The sequence below is a fragment of the Tinamus guttatus genome, unplaced genomic scaffold (assembly GCF_059628265.1).
Source record: "Tinamus guttatus ecotype Peru unplaced genomic scaffold, ASM5962826v1 Tinamus_guttatus_pri_ptg000202l, whole genome shotgun sequence".
Classification (NCBI taxonomy): domain Eukaryota; kingdom Metazoa; phylum Chordata; class Aves; order Tinamiformes; family Tinamidae; genus Tinamus; species Tinamus guttatus.
In genome coordinates, this window is record NW_028288736.1 from 2,303,652 (window position 1) to 2,321,843 (window position 18,192).

General features: G+C 40.2%; 1 protein-coding gene across 1 annotated transcript in view; it reads right to left on the reverse strand.

The window, feature by feature from the left end:
* The window catches only part of MCUB (mitochondrial calcium uniporter dominant negative subunit beta), a 35,403-nt gene extending 18,563 nt beyond the window's left edge, over positions 1–16,840 (reverse strand). The window contains exons 1-3 of the mRNA XM_088524038.1: positions 16,810–16,840; positions 10,851–10,922; positions 6,173–6,287 (exon numbers count right to left, since the gene is read on the reverse strand). Coding sequence (XP_088380164.1) covers positions 6,173–6,287; positions 10,851–10,922; positions 16,810–16,840 — 218 coding nt within the window. The remainder of the gene's footprint in view (positions 1–6,172; positions 6,288–10,850; positions 10,923–16,809) is intronic.
* Between the last annotated feature and the right edge of the window lie 1,352 nt (positions 16,841–18,192).

Here is an 18,192-nt window from a genome sequence, read left to right on the forward strand (position 1 = left end):
GGGAGAGAACTATCACATACGCCAGCACCTAGCAAATCCACCTGGCCAACGCTGTCAACATAGTAACAAATACATTTACAGGAGAAAGAAATCTAAACACAGAACTGCAAAGATTTAAGTTTTCCATCTGTTCTGTTTCTCCAATAGGCTGCAGCACTAGCAAAATAGATGGTCATCACTGCCTATGAGTGTTTTTTTTTTTAAAGAAACAAACAAAAAAACCCTCCACACCTCTGTCTTGTGATGTTTTCTTCATTTCATAATATAAAGGATAATTTTAACTTCATGCAAACAAGTATGAAAAGATAAGCTACAGCCCATGACTTTAAATGCCCAGAATTGCCTCTGTGAGGCAGAAATTAGTCTCCAAAACACACAGCTACACTGAAACATCCCTCTTCTCTCACCTCAGGCCAGGACACACAGAGCTGAATCTTCTCAAGCTGCGCTGAAATCAGGTACTCATGGTCTGGGCATCTCCTCAGAGTAACATGGTTCCCTGCTTGCTCAATCATTGGCCTCGTGCTTTTGGCTGCAAGGCATTTCCCTTCTGCAGTAAACACATCACAAAATTATTAATCTTCCATCTGACATTTATTCATTTGGCTTCTGCCTCATATTCCTTACTGACAACATCAGAGATTTCAGACATTTATTCTTGATAGATGCACTGCACTTATGGATTAATTATTATTTAAGTTATGGTTGATGCAGTATTTTCAATACAAATTGAAACTGTTATTAAAAAAATAGCGACTAAGTTAAAAAAAAAAAAATAAAGGCTTCAAAGAATGTTTGTTGGGGGCACTGCTGCATATGGCTGATGCTGCTCTAACTGATGAATTTAGCTTTAGGTGCTCACTAACCTGTTTAATACATCTTCTTAATGAGACATGGAACACAAATGCCATCAAAATGGCTAGTCCCAGCTTCACCGCCACCGCGCTATAAAACAAATCAAGTAGCAGATAACAGACCTCTGAATGGAGAAATAATCAGTGTCTTAAAAAGAGCCACAAAACTAGCAGAGATTTGCTGCAGCGGTAACTGTTGCGTTTGAGATGCACTGAAAGCACTGACTCCTGTGTGAAGCACTGATGTGTAGAGCAATGTGCTGATGAGAGCTGTTTAACAGAGTTTTGGCTCAGCGGCTCAGGAAAGGAGGGGACCTATAATGCCCAAAGAGCACTAACACGCAGGCGAAAAGGCCCCCATGATGAGGAAGGCAGCAGCCAGTGCCATTTGTGTACAGCTTGTACTTGAGGTAATTTATCTTGCTCTGCCCCAAATCTCTCTACACACAACCTTGAAAAAGATACTGCCAATGAACACACCTTTGTGTAGGTCACCAGCTGATTAGGTACTAGCTCCCATGGAGCCATTCAGGTCAAACAGCAAAATGGCCAAAATCAGGTTTAGACGGCAGGGCAGGCAGTAATACAGAACCTGAGGCAATATGCCCAAACACTCGAGCTGATCGTATCCCGTCAGCCTATCTGCGTGCAACAGGGAACACTGTCTGTGTCCTCCTTTCTGCCCTGACACATGGGGTCGAGCAGGGAAGAGCGCTGGACTTGTTCCCTACGGTTGCCGTCCCTCACTTCTCTCATCCTTGTGGTTTTCATTTGAAACTACAAAGGAGAACAGCAGGGAAACAGCAAGCAATGGAAATGAAACCTACTGCAGTATGATGAGAAAAGCCATCAGCAGCTGTTTTTGAGGTGAATGCACAGCGGCAGACAAAGCTACAAGCTGTTCTTCCTTCCTGCAGAAAAGGGTGACAGTCTGCCTACAGCTTTGGGATATTTCCATTAGTTATCCTCCTTTTAGTTTGCATTTGCTCTCTCATAATACTGTTTCACTTGGGCCACAGGTGAGACCATTTCCACATGACATTCCTTCTTTCCTAAAAAAAGGAAAGGAAAACTTCCTCCATACACCTCATTTGAGCAGAACAGTACAAGAATATCATTTCCTGAAAAGATGAGTCATGCTCAAGAATTCGGGAGGGAATTGGCTGACCTCAGCAGTTAAGTTTCCACTCTTAAGTACACAATCTACTGTTAGTAAGACAGTCTCTTTTGAAAACTTCAGAATAACCTTCAACCACTTCCCTGCCAGTTAAGCTGTGTAACTTTACACACAACTGTATATTTTTATGACCATGGTACTAAGTCATTTGTTTAAATACATTTTATTTCTTTCTTTACAAGGAAGAACAGTCAAGATTCCACTAAAAACAATAAGCAGATAACTCTGGGCATTTGAAAATCCTATAGCATACAAATAAGAAACAGCGTTTATTAATGCCTTTATCTGAAACGACACAAAAAGCAAACAGTGCTGAAATTTCTGAAGCTGAACACTTAAGCCTGAAAGCTGAATATCTTTGACAGCAATTTCTATATCATTATAATGCAGGTTGTTCAATAGCATCACTGACTTGAAATCTGTGAACGCTCTACTGCTGATAAAAGAGGAACAACCGCCAACAATATCCAGCAGCTTCTAGTATGAAGATTCAGCTGGGCTCCAATAAACAGTAACATGTGTATATGAATCACGGGACTAAAAAAATCTAGATTTTTTTTAGTGTGCAGTACGCTAGCATTTAAAAATTTATTTTTAACTACCTGATTAAACTAACAACATGTTCCATAATTTTATCTTTTCAAGAGACAGCTGCATTTCAACAATAACAGCTCAAGTCTAGGAAGGAACAAGAGCTGTCTGAAAATTAAGCTGGCAATGACAATTCAGATTTTTGAACTGCTAGAACTGCGGGTCTCCATGGAATGTAGCCTCTGTACGCCACATCCTTAGCTTTTCTCTGTTACAGTGTAGTTGCCATTATGGAAAAATCACTTTTCAGCTCCACTATAGCTGCTATCACAGAAGAAGCTCTTCTGATAACATAACTGCACTTCCAGGTCATGATATGCAGGAGTTGACTGCCACCAGCCAAGAAAGAAGATTCCCTGAGACAACCTTTCACTTCAATGTCCTGCCTATGCATGGCGATTCTAGCTAGCATCTTACGGAAGGAAACAGAACCATCACCTGGCACTTTAGTTATTCCAGGCTTTCCTTTACAGCTGCTTAGTTCTCAGCACAGATCCTAAAGAGCACCTCATGCCTGTAAGAACAAGGGCACTCCCAGACCCAAGAGATGGGAAATACTCCTGTTCCCTTATTTCAGGCTTAGCTGAAAAGCCCTGTACACTTCCTACCAAAATGCCCAGAATGGCACAGTATGTGCTTATCAAGCTGCAAAACTCCTCTCAGCTTTTATAGTTATATAAAGTATTTCCATGAGTTATTTCACAGAACTTGAAATACAGTTTTCCTCTGCCTGCAGTAGCTTGTCATTTGTCAAGTCTCCTCAAGAAAGGAAAATACAAGTATGTTTTATACAAACGTGTTTAAGTGCATTTTATGATCTATGGCAGTTTGATGTCTTTGTATTTCTGCTTTGCCTCACGACTGTCACTGCAATGATTATATCCATTAAAGATATCATCTTGGTCAAAATCCATTTCCATACCCTTCAGTTATTTTGCTGAACATAGAAAATATCTACAAGATGAATTAAGAAATACAGCACAAAGAGGTTGTAGAGTAGCCAGCTCTCCTTCAAATGACTTACAAGCACTCTGGTTCATTAAAGATATACTTCTGTCATGCTTGTGTACTTCAGTGACTGGGAGCAGCAATGCGATAGCAGAAACCACAGCTGGCCAGTCCTCAAAGGCTGCTCTCAAGGGAAGAGAAGCAGAGACCTGAGAATGAGTCCTCAGCAAAGAAAGAACTCAAAGAGAAGCTTTTACATCCTGATTCAGTCCAGCTGTCAGATGGAGAGGCAGGTTTGACAAAGTCTCTCCTTCCTCAGCCTGATGCTCATAGATGAGAACAGTTTAGGAAAACTGGGAGGTCCATAAGCTCACATTTGTCTGTGGGCATCTGAGACAGCATAGTCAACCCTTGTATTGTGTGTCCTTCACATTATACTTAAATAACTCAGATAGCCATCAGTCACAGAATGGAAAAAGACTCTCTATATAGAAGATCTAATCGCTTGATTCACCAGGATTTTTCCTACTGCATATTTATTAGATTTCTGTCTAGCATTGCTCCGTGTATATCGTTATGGGTTCCTGTCCTCAAGCTACTTAATAGCTTAGAACATTTCACTCCGAGGAAGACCCCCACAGGAGACATTAAACTGAACATTTTCACATCTTCATTTCAACCTTATCCTTGGCTATTCACACAGCTCTTCTTTATTATTTGTGCTTATACTTCCCACATGTCTGTGGATTTATGGTCCCCTGGGGTCACTGCTTAAGCAAGTTACACACAATTAATTCTTAAATCTTTCCTCATAAATGAATTTTTACAACTTCTAACCATTTACACTATCTCTGTGTTCCGTCCAATGATCAGTATATTTATGATAATAAGAACCCTGAGGCCAAAAAACAGAATTTCAGGTGCCGTCATACCAGCAGATAATCTTTTTCTCTTGAAACAATTCCTCCCACACACGCAAGCCAAATTCACATTGGTCTTTCCTACTGCTCTCACATATTCATGTATTTCCACATCACCAAAACCCTCTTCTAGAAGTGCCATTATTCAGTGGGTTTCCTCCCACTGATACAGCAACTCTATTACATTAAAAAAGCAGGGCAAACATACCACATCAGCTCTTTCCATTTCCTTTACCAAGATTCTGTAAGGAAACAGCAATTGTTATGACAGTGCCTAGCAACACAGAATAAGACATCAAGTATTCATATTTTTTTACAAAAGAAATTAAGAAAATTACTATATATTCATTCCCTTAAACTCTGTTAGCTTTAGGTTGCTCTTCAGGAGTGTCTTCAGACACTGTTCAGATTGTCTCTCAACATACATACCATTATTTCACTGGTACACATAAGAATTTATAGTTATTTCTCTGTTTTATCAGATCACACTATTTTGTCCAGTATCAGAAAGACAGCAATGCCTCGAAAGAAATATACTGGCCACTTCACAAGAACTTCATGGCGATTCTTACAAATGCAAAACACAGGAGGTAGCAAGGTCTTTGCATTAGGAAAAAATTTCTCTACTAACAAGCATCAAGTGCAAGGTGCTGTTACTTAAGGAGTTTGTTTCTCTGCAGATAGGGCAGGCTTGCTGTACTGAACCCTGTAAACTACTACATTCATATCCACTTTAACTAGTATCCCACTTGGCCCAGCACCCCTCCCTCTACTAACAAGAGTGAACTCCAAGGCAGACTACTCACACTTCGCTACAAAAAATTCTACCACTCAAGCAGAAACTTTGTTTTGTTTTCCAATGGCTTTCCCAAATACTCAATAAACTCCTTTTTTTAAATGTATTTTAAGGAATCAGACATTAACTGTTCTTGCTCAAGCACCACCACTATTTACAACACAAAAGGCATTTGTTTCCAAACCTACCATCTCTTTTGCATGGTTTACTACCCTCCGATGCTGATAGCTTAAGAAAAATATGACTCAGAGCAGCGTGCATCTGGAGAATGCTTATCTATTAGAATCATGCCAACGTATTTCGCAGCTTGACTCTCCTTAACTCTTCAGCGTATTTCTTCCCCTAGAGTTCAAAGCTAATACTGTATTACATTCAACAATACAAATGTACTCTCCTTGTTATTGTTAATAGATCCTACTCATAGATTATGATAGCATTTTAATGTGAGATGACCTTTAGTCACTCCTTTAGCCTCTTTAGATAAAGGCTTACTTGAATGTTTTTATGTTTGCTGTTTTATGAACTTCAGCTTCACAAATCAGAAAAACTTGTGCTTTTCTGAAGTAAAGCAGATAGGGAACACAATTCTTAATCTTTAAAATTATTCAAAGGAGACAAATTCACTACATAGCTATGGATGAATTGTTCTGCAATTGGGTACGGAATAAAACGGGGAGGAGCAGACGTCGAAGTGCACAGCTACCTCCAGGCCCCACCAGCTGTGGGAAAAGGTCAGCGGCAAGCATAGAGCAGCCCAAATCACGGCACTTTTCTGAGGATCCCGAATGAGTCCTGCACACCATTTCAGAGGGAGAGTGCCCACGGCTCCTCACAGCAAGGATCATGGCAACTAGCCCCTAACTAGCCTAGTTAGAACATAACTCACGTCCACAGCTCCACCTCAACTGTCAGCAGCACCATTAGAAGAGTAACACCAGAAGAGCAACGAACTGCACTGCCCACGCTAGTACAGGCATTTGATGGAGCTGTAAGCAGGAAACCTAACAAAGACACAGGCAACATGTACAGGAATCCTTTAGCTGCTACAGTATTCATCAGCTACGTTAATTTGTTTTGCTAACTGTCTGACAACTACTACGCTGAGGCTGCTGTTAGAATGAGAAGCAAGGAAACCCAATCCAAATGATTAAATAACACTGCTTCTAAGTGGCAAGAAGTTTGAACCAGAAACAAACGCTTAGTTTTACTGCACCCTGAGTGGGACAGGTACTGCACAGAGTCTGCTGGCAGCAAACAAGGAACTTTGACCTTGTTTCAGTTCTGAAGAATCTCTGATCCTGTGCCAGAAGCTAGCTTTAGGTGCTTTACAGAATCAGCGGAAAATTGAGTTGTCCTCATTTGACATTTTAAAATTGTTCTGAGACTCACACAGACGTAAGGAGCAGTCAGAGTTCCATGAGGCTGAAGGAAGAACTTGCCCAGAACGGCTGCACTAACCTGTGTCTGGTCACACCACTCCCTCCCTCCCGCCTCCTGACCCTCCAAAAATATGTTTAGAGCAGGAAAATGAAGTGTACATTATGGTAAATATTTCACATGGGAACTGTTCCAAATGGTACCAATGAATATATCAAGTTCCAACTCAAAAGTCTGAAAGGAAGAGAGATTCAAAAGTGTCTCAACTACAGCTTAAAGATTAAGAATTTTTCTTTTAAATAGATTTTTGTCAAGAGCAACACATAAATAAAAATAATTCCAAATGCACTTTTTCAAAGTGTTAATAATATAGTTTGGTTCCACTGACACCATCCTTTGCTAAAGGATCCTTATTTTAATGCTTGCTCATCTACAACACCAGAATGGCTTTGAAGTATCTAATGAGGAGGCCCCTACTCAACTGTTCTTTCAGAGCTAACAACCACAATACTGAAAATGATCAACGAACAGCAAAATGTAGCTGCAACTGCACAGAAAAAGTTCTGACTTCACTGTATACTTATGGCAGTATCACTAATATTCTTTCATATTTCTCAAAACTTTAAATATCCTACCCCTACACCAAGGTAAGTATGCAAGCACCTTAATATTATGATAATATGCTCTGTTCAGTATTTTAAGCTTGGAACTTCCAAAGTAAACAGAAAACAGTTGACTAGGAAGTCCTGAAAGTCATTACAGTGATACAAATAAAGCAATTCAGCAGAGAAGCAATCTATATTTGAGAACAGCTAAATAATTACACTGTTTTTTTTTTTCTTCAAAAATCTTAAACTACTTTTAACATCAGTTCCCTGAACTTCAGCTCTAGGACTGAGCTGGAATACCCTTGCTGGCTACAAATTTAAATGGCAAATTTTTTTACTGCAAATGGACATCCAACCACAAAGTGATCTTTGGCTGATTTTTTCCCTTCTAAATAACAAAAAAATATATAAATTAATTAAAAAAAATACTTCAGATAAGACTGTTTTCAGAAAAGAACATGCTATCCTCTTGACTATGAAAATGATCCTGAAAAAAAAAAAAATTCACTATTAAAATCCATCGTAAAGGCTCAGAAAAAAAAGATATGGAAGGCAAACAGAAAACCACTCTATTTCCTTTAAAAAATAAGCACCTAATGATTTTGAGAAACAAATGTGAAAATATACACACACACACAGAAAGGGGCTGTCTGCTGTTAAGGGGTGCAGCCGACGCAGTGCCAGCTGCTGTGGAAAGCATAACCCATGCTCACAGAGCCCATCTGCAGCCAACAGGAACTGCAGATACCCAGGACTGGCAATTCGCCACCCTTCCCATGGAAATGAAGCAAATTGCATCAGCCGTGGCCTCAAATTGTCTATTGCTTGTTGTGGGGAAGCAACACATTGAAGTCGTGTAACTCTCCCCTCAAAAAAAAGTAAAAAAAGAACTCCTGTAAATCTTTCTTGCATTGTAAAACTTGCATCTTTCTGAGAAAACACCGCTTTGGAGAATGTGCAGTAGTTTCTAAGAAGCATCTTTCTGACTCAAGAGACCTGTAACAGGAGTGCAAAACAGAATCTGATCTCTCCTCTCCACCGCCCCATCCCCCCCACCCACGATGACTTATTAAAATTCTAGAAAATTAGGAAAAAAAAAGTATCTTCATTAAGAAGTGAGCAATACAGACTTGTAACCATATTTGCAATGTGCCATTCTGGACGTAAACACACGGAAAACAGTCACAGTCTCTTTCACATCAACATATTTTACTGCAATATGTTTTTTCAGTGTGTCAGTTCCAAGAGTGAGGATTGAACACAGATTTACCAATGTACTGAAAATCTTGTCTTCTCAGTTGTTTTGTGGGTACACCGAGATCAGTCGTGCAGCTCTTTCCACCTTTATATTAAGATCTCCTTCACTCTATGAAAATAACTCTGAAGTTCAGTAACAAAATCTGCCTTCTGTCATACTTGCTTGCTGCTACATAAGTCTTTGAAGCCACTTGCAAAGTCCTCCAATTTAAACAGAGTTATTAATCAACACAACCAGATAATAACTAAAAGGTACAGCTTGAACGGCTCAGCGGCAAGTTGGCAAGAACGCAAACTGCTCACTAAATATTGATAGTTTGGGCTATGCACACTAGCATATTAATTCTGTTCTTTTATCACTGTCTTTGTGCATACATTCTTGTTCAACATCCTCCTAACAAACGTATCAGGTGCTATGAGGGTTCAACTGCATTCTTCTTGAGCTCACATATCAGATTTTTCTGCTTTCATCAACAGGGCATGAAAACAGGGAGGGGGAAACAAACCACAAGTTCCTCTAACTTCCCACATCCTGTGTGACTGCCTCCATCATCTGCCAAACCAGGAAATAATCTTCGTATTACTTTAAAACTTCTAAACTGCTTTATTGTATTGTGTGCGTGTGTATATATAAAAATATATAAAACAAAGGCCAACAGCAGTACTTGAGCTTGAATTCTGGAACTTATACAACAAAATTACTAGCAGCATATCACAGAATCATAGAATCATGGAATGCTTAGGGTTGGAAGGGACCTCTAGAGGTCATCTAGTCCAACCCCCCTGCACACACAGGGTCACCTAGAGCACGTGGCACAGGACTGCGTCCAAGCGGGTTTGGAAGATCTCCAGAGAAGGAGACTCCACAACCTCTCTGGGCAGCCTGTTCCAGTGCTCTCTAGCAGAATAATCAACACCAACTTTTTTTCATTTGTTAATAACTTCTGACAGCACCTACGTTGTAGATTGCTCAACCTGTTGCACGACAGTTATGAAAGATCATAACTCGCACAGAAGTTTTTGTAGTAGTCAGAAAAAGCAACTAACTACTGATAGTTTCCATCAGGTAAAACAAGGTGTGCTGTAACTGTACCCAAGAGGTGACAAATAACCAGGAGGTAAAGTATATAGATCTAAATTGAAGTGAGGAAGATTTTCCTTACTGTGAGGGTGACAGAGCCCCGGAACAGGCTGCCCAGAGAGGCAGATTAGTACAATGCCAAAACGTGACCAAGTACTCTCCCCAGCTCCATATGGCATGGAGAGAGAAAAGATCCCCCAATAGGTCTTCCATAATCTCATGGAAAAAAAAGAGCAGTGACCCACAAGAATAAATCTGTAAAGGAAATGACCAAGTACACACTTGTTTGATTGTGTTTCTTAATCTCATGATTATGAAATGCTGAAAAAAGGCACTATTATGATGGTTTGGTCAGATTAAAGTCAAGGTCTCATCTACAGCAAAATATACTCGCTTTAAACTTGCACTCCCCAAGAATAGTTTGGGGTCCAAGGAACATGCACATCTTAACAGCTATCTTTCATTTTCATGGCCAGGGCTACCTCCCACCTCTTTAAATAATTTATTTCACTTCAGTCACTTCACTAAACTTCCAGTATGCTTGAAGTTACATGGCACTGCAAGATCAAGCCTGACATTTCACACCTTCAAACTGCAATCTTTTAAGTACATCTGATTTTATTATCAGAGAAAAGACCCAAAACAGAGTATACACCTTGGCTTTCTGGCTTCAGCAAACAAACCCAAACATGTATCCTGCTTCTATTTACTGCATCATGTCAAACTTCAGTGCTTCAAATACAGAATGTTCTTGTTTAAAAATAATACAATAAACAACACTGGAAAGTGCTCTCACAACAAACAAATTAAAATAAGAACAAAATGATAGACATGTCAGTGCAGAAATTCAAGTGTCTGCACACTTGAATTTCCAACACAAGCTCCAACTTTGCAAAGTTGGAAAGCTCCAACTTTGCAAAAAAAAGTGTTACCTGCCTTATAAAACACTGCTTTTGCTTGAAAGCCACCCTAGTCAGCTGCAAAACTACCAGTACCTGTACAGTAGACAGAAAAGACTCCAAAATAAAAGATATTTCTGTGAGGTGTGAGGTGAGTGTCTGGGAATATATTCCAGCAGGTACCTTTCCTCTTTCTCTCTCTCCTTTATTTTTTTTAAATGTATTTCTTGGTTTAAGTGAGCTGTAACTCCTTTTATGACACATCACCTTCCAACTCAGCCAAAGACAAAACTTGCCTAAACCCCTGCCCCATTCCACCCAACAAACCCACCCATTTCAAACCTTTGCAGTCACCTTGTGCTACATCTTCAGCACGATTTTCACTTCGAGCAACGACAAGGAAAGTATTATTTTCTGAGGCAATAAGCAAACCGCCAGAAAGTATACCACAAATATAAACATTTGATACCTGAACCGTCTGGGACTTGTCCAAAAGCAGCCTTGGAGGAGATATTACCAGAATCCAAGATGTAATTAGCAGAGTAAAATATCAAAAGTTAATGTGTAAACTAAGAGTCACACCTGACATTGATGCAGTGTAGGTTTGAATCATGCGATGTAGTTACTGAGCATTAAAGTTCCTCACAATAGAGCTCTAAGGATTTGATTCACTTTTCCTCTTTAATCATGCGTCAGGCCACCCAGCAGCCTAGTCAAAACAGGAGAGCAAGAGACACACTCTCTTCTCTGATAGCAGAAGATAATGAATTGCTCAAGAACACAAAGCACCTGTGCCTCAATTCTGTCTTTTCCCAAAATTAAGAGTTATTGTTTTTAGTTAAAAGAAACTGCATAAATAATGCAACCAACTGTGTACCCTTGCAACTTTGCACATACTACAAAGACCTCTTACCTCTGGCCAGCTGTCCTTGGGTTAAGGAGAACTGATTTATGGATTGCAAAAGTTATAATCTTTAACAGGCGGACAAGACAACCAACGTTCACCTCTAGCTTCCACTCCCTTCATTAGCTACTGTGTTGGAGTAAATAGTCTTTACCATTAAACAAGAGTTTTAGAGTAAAGTCTAACAAGAGACATTTACTTCGTTAGTAATGGGCCTGCTGTTAAGCATTTATTCTTGCACTTTAACAATACTTGGAGATCAAGAATTTTGGAGATCAAGCATGTCCTATAAGCTGTTTACCCTCACAATGATCTCACTACAGATTCCTCACACACTACATCAGCCCTCTTCCTAAGCTTCCTGCTCAAGACCACAGAACTAACAGCTGGAGTTAGTTGTGCATTAGGTTCCTCACATTGGCTTGGCATATCAGGAATGACATAGTCATCCATCTTACAAGTGCCAGAAGTGACCTTATAAAAGTCACCTCCTCCCCACAGAAACCTGACCATCGAATTCTTACTCAATATTGTGATAACAAGATAGAGAACATGAGATCCTGTCTTTATCCTGTATCTTTCTGGAAAAGAACAAAATACAGAAATAACTCTCAGCAATGGCTAGTACAGAAGCTCTAAGAAAGGCTTAATCCATGTCACATTATAAGCAGGTCCAGAAGTGTGACTGTAGAACACACTGGACTGAAAGCAGCTTAACCCCTTCTTCCTTGGCTCTAATAAGCTTCTCGCCAATGAACAAACCAGGCAGAAATCTACCTCAGCGGCTGATTTGCAAATATATTGTCATGGGAAAAGAAAGCCTAAAGAAAGCAAGCCTCTAGCTCATTCCCCTGCAAGGGAAAGGGAGAAATCAGAAATTTAATGTTTAAATAGATGCTGGGAACAGGGATACTGTTTTACTTCCCCTCTGATTCCCACAAATCTTGCTGATTAAAAAGGGCTTCAGAAGGTAAAGTCCTTGCCACAAAAATAAGCATTCCCCCTTCCTTCCTTTCCCACCCTTCATAAATCAAGGCTTTATGAGATCAGACAGGAAGAGACTTTACATTTCTGCCATTAGGTATGACTTAATAATAAAATGAAAGAAAAAAAAGTATCAGAAAAGGTTAATATTCTCAAAGAATGTACTAGTTTTGTAAACAACATTAAATATTCAGCACTTTAACAGGAATCATAGTAAATCTTCAGAGCACACACGGCATTTACAAAACAATTTTCTCAAACATTCTCTACAGTTTTAAGATTAGCCTTTTTACAAGCAGATAAGTAAAAAGAGAAAATAAAAGGACTTCCTAGGATAAGCAGTGATAGACTTGGGCACTACTTCCGTCTGTCATCAACAGTGTGATTTCCTATTTCAAGTATCAAGTAAAGCAGCTCTTAGTAATTACCTGCATTGCAGCTAATAATGTGTATCTCAACCTACTTATTTACCACAAAACCTGTGCTGAAAAGAGAACACACACAGAGGAGCAGTATATATGAGTATGTATACAAAATGATGAAGTTCTATTCCTTTGCCCAAAAGAGCATTTAGCAGAGAAAATGCAGCTGTCACCCAGCTGCCAGAAATGGAAAGACAACAGAAAACTGCTACAATCCACTCTCAAATCCATTATGTTATTTTGTCAGAGCCACAATATTAAAGACAAAATAAGGTCTTTATTAAGACCTTAGGTGAACCTGCTGAGACACATGCGTTCCTTATAGCAGATGAATGAAATCTACTAAATGGCCCTTTTTAAGGTATTAAAAAAAAATAATTGCAAGAGCCAGTAGTATTTCCCATAAACAAATAGTTCAATGGGTTCTAAGTTTTCATTGCCATCACACATGCTAGTAAAAAAGTGCAATTTTCTGTTTAGAAAATGAGAGGTAGAATAATAAGCTAACTTTTGCCATCCAGTGATTTTGAAGGGAATAAAAGGATGAAACAGCCCAGAAGCCATAAATTATTCCCAGCTCTTGCTTTGGATTATATTACAACTGCTGAAAGACCCGAGTAGGCTGAAAATGCAAAGCAGAAGCTTAAGCTACATTTGTTTGAAATATTTAGCTCCATGAGAGAATTATCATGGGATAATTCACTTCTCGATCGCTGCCTGCCATGTCCTGAGGTTGCTGCTTTGACTGAGTATCTTATAAATCCTGATGGCAGAGTTTACACGAAAGAGGAAAAAAACAAACAAAATACTCCCTCAAGAAACAAAACATACTTCAAACTGTTCTGTGGCTCTCTGGACACATTTACATTCTTGCTCGTAAGACGATATAAAAATGAATGATAAATTAGCTACATATAATACTAGAAGCATATGTTAACTGGGAAGTAAATAGAGGTAACTATAAAAGTTAATGGGAAGGACAGGAAATGTTAAAACTAATTGGAAGAACTGGGTCATCAACAATTTAACAGCTGAAAGCATTCAAGAAAACATTTTTGACAGATATGTAGGACACTGAGAACTAACAAAAAGAACAATGCCCTGCCTTTTATAGGCAAACACAAACAATGATTCTTCAACTGATGCAATTTGCAACTAGAAATAATTTTTTCCCCAGCAAAAAGCATACACGGTATTCTAACCAAGGAAGAATCAAGAGCCATAGCAATTCTTCAGAGAACTGTCTGGAATTTGATCATGCCAGCTTATACACCATCTTTCTCCATGACTATGTATTTTACTCCAGATGCACATTTTTAAGAGAACTTTATAAAGAAAAAAAGGCATTTGGAATCTACAACAATAAATAAACTCTTATTTTGAAAAGTTAATTTTCTAATTTTTAGCTCCAGTGAATGCCATTTTCTCTCCTCATTCATTCTTGTTCAACTCAGGCTTTGCCCTGTGCAAGCGACATGGCTACTACACTAGCATCTTCAGTGCAGAATCACAGTGCGGTAACTGCTCTAGATAAAAGGAGACCAAGCTAGTGCAAATGAACTTGGCGTTAAGGTAAACTGAATAACATGTTTCACTTTCCTGCAGCACATCCACAGTGATAAAGGCTGACTGGCAGAGATCTTCATTCTGTGAATTAAATTATGAATCTTACGTATATAAAGGGCCATAAACGTCCATTTTAGGTTTGTCAGATTCTCACCACAACAGAGAAACTACCTAGGACCATACATATTAAAAAAAAAAAAAAAAAAAAATTCCAGGGGCAGTTTGTTTTTTGGCCGAAAAGGTTTATGAAAGGTGCATAAGCTTTAGTAACAGATCAGCAATTTCAAACTTGATTCTGTATTAACAGCTCTGTTCTCCATTGCAATAGTGTGAGAGCAACCTTTTCCTCCAAGAGGACATTGTAAGCAGCCCATTTGTCTCAATACATTAAGAATTGTAGGAGTTAAAACGCCTAAGTAAAGAGAGTTAGCAACTCTACTCAAGCAATGAGTAGGTTTCATCACTTATAAAGGCAGCGTATGGGTCTAACAAACTTAACTGCATCCTTTTGGGTAGAAAATTAGGCATAATAATGAAAGATGTTTAAAATACCCAGTACAATGTACTTCCCATCACAGAAGACAGTATGAAACAAGCCGGGAATTGTGGCCCATATGACCGGTGCCAGACCACTCGGAGCACAAAGGGACAAGTGGTTGAGCCTGGATTCCCCGAGAGGCACACGAGCACTCCAACCTTCCCTTTCAGAGCTGGATGTAGAATATGGGCTCACCCAAATAACAGAGGGATTAGGAGAAGGAAAAAACAAACACACATCAATCACAGCAGTGTTTTCGCTGAACAAGACGCATGTAATCTGATGTTTAGCACTACACCAAAATCTGAAGAGCTAAAAGTCCTGCAATAACAATTACTGCACTTTGTATTCTCACTAGCTTGAAGTTACAACTACAGGTCATTAAGTTTTTTTTTTGTTTGTTTGTTTGTTTGTTTGTTTTTTGGAAAAAAAACATTTAACTGCCCAAACTGTGTTGTAGACACATACTCCCAGATTTGAAAAGCACCCAAAGAGGAAATGGGAAGCGAGGAATCAGTAACTATGCTTCATTATCTATCACACCAACAGCTCTTTAGAAAATCAAGAGCTAAACCTGAATATATAAAAAGCACTTTAATTTATTCCAAACAGCATCTCCACTTCAGAAATGAACAAAATCTTGTATTAAACATCTTTCTAAATTAGAATTTTCCTGAACATTATCATGGCCCTCTACTTAACCCATCTTGTGCAAGAATTTAATTCCTGAATGATATCACTGTTATGTTCCATCCCACTTAGTCACTGCACTGGCCATTTTTCTGCTCTTTATAATAACAATGCTGCCAAAGCAAGAGCTTTGCTCTTTCTCCTTCTTTCCTGTTCAGTGGGTTTTCTGAAGCTTTATCAGCTTTCAGTCTCATTTTAGAGCCTTAGAAAAAGACCAGCATTGGTTTGCAAAGCAGGACTGAATACGTTAGAGGTGATCAGCTACAGAGGCAGCGATCAGCTACAGAGGCAGCGATCAGCTACAGAGGCAGCGATCAGCTACAGAGGCAGCGATCAGCTACAGAGGCAGCGATCAGCTACAGAGGCAGCGATCAGCTACAGAGGCAGCATCACCATGTGCTGAGTGACAGTGTAAATGCTCTCCCTGAAGGACAAGATGTGTTTAGCTCACCATATTTTAACCTTGTAAGATTGAAGAGGCTAAGACAATCTTAGATTAATTCCTTTCTAAATCTGTCCCCGTGCATACATGTGCAGGGTAGAGAACAGCTATACACATGAGCAGAGGTAAGGTGAAGAAATACTACGTGGTTTTGCAAAAGCTTTGGGGATACAGTTTGCACAAAAAAATCATAGGAGGAAAAAAAAAAAAAAAAAACACACACACACAGACACATTCTGAAGTACTGAACTGACCCAAAGTACAGAGTCTGACCCAAACTAACACTGCTGGTTTCAAGCTGTGCAAGCTGCTCAGAAGAGAAGCCACTGGCTACTCCGCGCTTCCTACCAGGTACATGTCATCGTATGTCCGAGGGACTTCCTTGTTATCAATGTTTACAAGTTAGAGACCAAGTTTTGTTGTGTTTCAGCACAGCAACATTTTTGAAGCCCATACAGTATCTCTATTATTAAAAACAATAATCAAAGATGCTTACAGTGAAAACTATCTCCTTTCTTGACAGGCAATCACACAGAACTTTATTTATAACTGCATTACCCTAGTTTCCTAGCATGGCTTGCTTTTAAAGTCACAGTTCCTGCTTATTTTCCCTAAGCTTTCCTACTCAAAAGATGTATAAGACTCCTTAAAACTAAGAGGATATCAGAATCAGAAGTAGGTTTTTATTATTATTTTTATAAATACAAAAACATTCCACACTTTAGAAAAACTTTTGCTTCCATTTTATTTCTTACCTTTTACAATGGCACCCCATGCTTCACCCATCATCCCTCTAAGCAGTCAGCTCCACTTTTCAGACACATGGTACACATGCCTATACCCATATGTGTTCTTCTGATTAGAAGACAATTCAACACTAAAACAAAAAAAAAACCTGGAGAATTGTCAGAAATTGTCTGGACAACTCGCAAACAGATGTAGAGAATGAAGTATCACACTGTTTGAGAGATTTCACATCTGATGGCAACAAGACATTGGGGCACTTAATGTCCAGTCCTCAAACAGCTCTGAGAACACTGCCCAGAGGGGACAAATAAAGCAACTCCAGTTAATCGCTAGTACTGCCAGTACTAGCAGCCTAACAACAGGAGCTGGCACTCCCGAGCTGCCAGCTGCTTTTAATAAGAGACATAACCACAAAAAGCTCAATTCTTTCCTTAGCTATGTCTGTAAGATTTCTTAACATCAAGGCTTGTACTATACTCAAGACTGCTGGCTGTAGAAAAAAAGCATCTTGCAGTTTTATAAGTGGCTGCAAAACCAGCCACCTTTCATGCAAAGGGCAGCAGCTCTCCCCATGCCCAAGAGCCACAGAGAGGCAGAGGCTCTGGAGGAGCAACATGGCCTCAGCTGCAGAGCCCAGTCACTCTTCCTCTTAATCACAGTAGTTCCCAGCCACTCCAGCCAGGATCACCCTGGATCAAGATGTTTTATATATCAACCACTGTCCAAGTTTTCTTCTAGTTCAGAGACAGCTGAAAATCCATTTATAAGACAAACATAAATGCAACACCTCTCCAGTTTTCCCAAATGGCTCCTTTTTAGCCTAATGCCAGTGCTACTCAACCCAAGAGTCCTTCTCTCCACAGGGGCCTGGAGAAAGCGCTCTCCCTGCGCACAGCAAACAGCAAAACCTTGGCCCATCCTGCACAGCCCATCCTGGCAGACGGACTGGGAGCAGGACGGGGCCCCCAGGCCACACGGCCAGAGACACCTGTAGGAGTGGGCTGTAAAGCTGCCCTCAACCGGGCTGCTCTCAGCAACGAAAAGCAGAGCTGCACATAAGAGCTACGACGCTGCCTCTAACATTTATGTTTTTCAGAGCAAACTGAAAAAGGAAAGAAAAAGCGTTTCGCTGAGAGCTGCTTTTCTCGTTTCGAAACACCGCCCGCCTGCCCCGGGAGGCCGGAGGCAGAGGGGCCGCCGGACCCGCCCCGCCCGCGGCCCCGACTCGCCCCGTCCCTGCGCCACGAAGCCGCCTCGGGCGGCGCTTCCCGCCCGCCAGCGCGGGCCGCCCCGCGGCCGCTGCCTGCTCTGGCGCACAACTTGCCTCGAGTTGGGCGCTCCCCGCCGGGCGAGGCGCCCGCGGGGAAAGTTGAGCCGCTCCCCGGCTCTGC